Genomic DNA, 3,158 nt, shown 5'->3' with positions numbered 1-3,158 from the left:
TTATACAGATTCCCTAAATCATATTTAGAATGACAAGACAAAGGAAAAAAACGAATAAACACATGGATACAATTATCTTATTTATTTATCAGATAAATAAAACTAGTCACAAAACAGTCAGTATTTAAAACCTCCAAAATCAAGCTAATGAAATTAATTATGAATGGTAATATAGTTATTAAATTAATAAAAAGTAAAACTTGTCAGTCACAAAATAATCAATAGTTACAACATCGCCTTTTTTAACAATGCAGGCTTGAATGGCATCGTGAGCTGCATTTAACCTTGAGCTTGAAACATTTACATCGATTTGTTTGGCAACGTTTTGAACCAGCACAGTTACATTTGGCGAAACCTCGGCCACCTGACTTCGACTCATGCTGTACAGCAGATCGAAGAGACACAGTCCTATCGGTTGTCACATCGTCTTCGGAGTACAGTTCATACGTACATAAATCAAATTGATTCTTGGTATATTTCCCACTCACTATGCCACTTTTCATTGCAATCGTGTAATTATCATTTTCGTCAATGTCCACAGTCATTCCCATGATATTCCTTGGATCACCACGACTCCTATCCACCATTGGTATCGGAATCGTAACATTATTCCCGACGTTTCCACGGTCCATAATACGACGACTTCGTTTAACCATACGTTCAGCTTGTGAAAGTTTAGCTTCGTACGCACGTTTTCGGTGAGAAATAATATTGTTTTGACGAACGGAGAGTGGTGATGTTGGTTCGACAGAAGTTGGTTTGACAGAAGGTGGTTCAACAGATGTTGGTTCGACAGGTGGTTCTACAGCAGGTGGCTCGACAGAAGGTGGTTCTACAGATGTTGGTTCGACAGGCGGTTCTACAGTAGGTGGTTCGATAGAAGGTGGTTCTACAGCAGGTGGTTCGACAGATGTTGGCTTGACAGATGGTTCTACAGCAGGTGGTTCGACAGAAGGTGGTTTGACAGAAGGTGGTTCAACAGATGTTGATTCGAAAGGTGGTTTTACAGCAGGTGGTTCGACAGAAGGTGGTTCTACAGCAGGTGGTTCGACAGGTGTTGGTTAGACAGGTGGTTCTACAGCAGGTGGTTCGACAGAAGGTGGTTTGACAGAAGGTGGTTCAACAGATGTTGATTCGAAAGGTGGTTTTACAGCAGGTGGTTCGACTGAAGGTGGTTCTACAGCAGGTGGTTCAACTGAAGTTGTTTCATCCGTAATTACTGACAGCAGATCGTCCTCACTTTGCAGACAATGAATTACATCATGTGGAAGAACAGAAGTTGTTAGACCTACTTTAGCATCTGATCCAAACAACGGAGCAAATGGTGACCTTTTAGTGCCAGAATGGTAGCTAGAGTTTTTTTGAAACTGCACAAATTTTAATCCAACTACCCAGTCTGTGGTTTGGTTATCACCCAACCAGGCTACCAACATATCTTTGATATCACAATTGGCACGTTCAACTGACCCCTGGCTCTGGGGATGTCTTGGTTTTCCATGAACCATTACGAGATCAGGCCAAAGCAGTTTAAGTTATGTTATAACACTAGCAGTAAACTCCGATCCATTGTCACTCTGTAAAATTTCTGGTGCGCCAAGTAAAGGAAAAATATCCAAAAGCTGATAAGCAACCTCCGCAGCACGTTTTGATGTGAGAGGCCAAGACACAGAACTTTGTAAGGTGGTCTTGGTAAACCATTATCCAGTTATAGTTGCCTTGCTTCATTGACTGCATGTCAACAGGGTCAACCTGTGACCTGGAACCAAAGTTCTTTGTCAGAATTGGTCGAACGACAGTCCCTTTAGTTGTTGGCCGTTTACGTTGACATTTCGATTCACAGCGATTTGTAAATTGATATGGCGTCATGCATACTATTGGCATATTTTTTTTGGCTAATTCCTTCACCATTTTATCGCGACCTCCGTGGACAGTTGCAATGTGAACACGCTTAATAATATCGTACGTATACTCCAATTTAGGAAAATAAATTGGCTCCTCATTGGCATTCCGTCTTCTAATCAACTTGAGAACATCACCACACTTAAGAACCTCATACTTCTTCAGCAAATAGTATTCGTGAGGAGTTTTTTTGGCTGACGTGTCAGTTGCGGTCAGCTCTGCAATAATCTTATTATATTTCTCTTTCGGAAGCAAGACAGATTTCTTCAGTGCATATCTTTTCAATAACTCTTCCCGAAAAAATGCTTCTAAATGACACTCAGTTGGATTTGCCATGGTGTTGACACAAGCACAAATGGCGTGTAACTAGCGACTGAAACTTTGTCTGGCCTTGGGGGTCAGCGGGGGGTTGGGGGAAGGTAATTAGCGGGAGTCCTACGATGTTGACAATAGCAAAGATGGCGTGTGACTAGCGACTGAAACTTCGTCCGGTCTTAGGGATTGAGGGTGGGGGTGGGGATGGGGGTGGGGGTGGGGGTGGCGGGGGAAGGTATTTAGCGGGAGTCCTGCGATGGTTCGGTCGGGTCATGATGCCATTCAAGCCTGCATTGTGAAAACAAGGCGATGTTCTAACTATTAACTAGTTTGTGACTGACAATTTTTATTTTTATTGAGATAGTAACTGTATTACCGTTCATAATTAATTTTATTAGCTTGATTTTGGATGTTTTAAATATTGACTGTTTTGTGACTAGTTTCATTTATGTAATAGATAAATTAGATAATTGTACCCATGTGTTTATTCGTTTTTTCCTTTGTTCTATCATTCTAAATATGATTCAGGGAATCTGTGTAATAATAAGGTCCAAATTTCAGGGAATATGTATATACCCTGAAAATTTTAGGGAATATACATATTCCCCGAGTGAATCAGACATTATACACATTCCCTGAAAATATCAGGGAATATATATATTCCCTGATTTTACAGATTCACTGTAACATATATATATATATATATATATATATAGTATATATATGTATGTATATATATATATACATATATATACATATATATATATGTATATATATGTATATGTATATTATATATATATATATATATATATATATATATATATACATAAATCCATTAGATATTCAAGAAGATTTAAAAAAACTACAGCAATTATCTGAAAAGTGGCTGATAAAATTTAACACAAGTGAATGCAAGGTTATGCACATAGGTAAAAATAACAGTA

At 38.8% G+C, this 3,158-nt stretch overlaps 2 protein-coding genes across 2 annotated transcripts; both read right to left on the bottom strand.

Moving 5' to 3' along the window:
* Positions 1-242: 242 nt before the first annotated feature.
* LOC143034260 (uncharacterized) lies at positions 243-1,505 on the bottom strand. The gene is made up of 2 exons (XM_076200196.1): positions 1,080-1,505; positions 243-917 (listed from the first exon to the last, which is right to left on the bottom strand). Exons 1-2 carry the CDS (start codon positions 1,503-1,505, stop codon positions 243-245), a joined length of 1,101 nt encoding a protein of 366 aa, XP_076056311.1.
* Positions 1,506-1,569: 64 nt separating this feature from the next.
* Positions 1,570-2,235, bottom strand: LOC143034259 (KRAB-A domain-containing protein 2-like). Its single transcript, XM_076200195.1, has one exon. It carries the CDS (start codon positions 2,233-2,235, stop codon positions 1,570-1,572), a length of 666 nt encoding a protein of 221 aa, XP_076056310.1.
* Positions 2,236-3,158: the final 923 nt, after the last annotated feature.

The sequence above is a fragment of the Oratosquilla oratoria genome, chromosome 17 (genome assembly GCF_046742065.1).
Source record: "Oratosquilla oratoria isolate Oo_2021 chromosome 17, ASM4674206v1, whole genome shotgun sequence".
Classification (NCBI taxonomy): Eukaryota; Metazoa; Arthropoda; class Malacostraca; order Stomatopoda; family Squillidae; genus Oratosquilla; species Oratosquilla oratoria.
This window is presented reverse-complemented; position numbering and strand designations above follow the sequence as displayed.

Bases quoted from the DNA above. Each gene is read 5' to 3' on its own strand.
- LOC143034260 (XM_076200196.1), bottom strand. From the start codon at position 1,505: ATGGTTCATGGAAAACCAAGACATCCCCAGAGCCAGGGGTCAGTTGAA. The intron at 918-1,079 runs GTAGAACCACCT...CCATCTGTCAAG, and splicing joins CTTCTGTCGAACCACCTGCT to CCAACATCTGTCGAACCACC.
- LOC143034259 (XM_076200195.1), bottom strand. From the start codon at position 2,235: ATGGCAAATCCAACTGAGTGTCATTTAGAAGCATTTTTTCGGGAAGAG.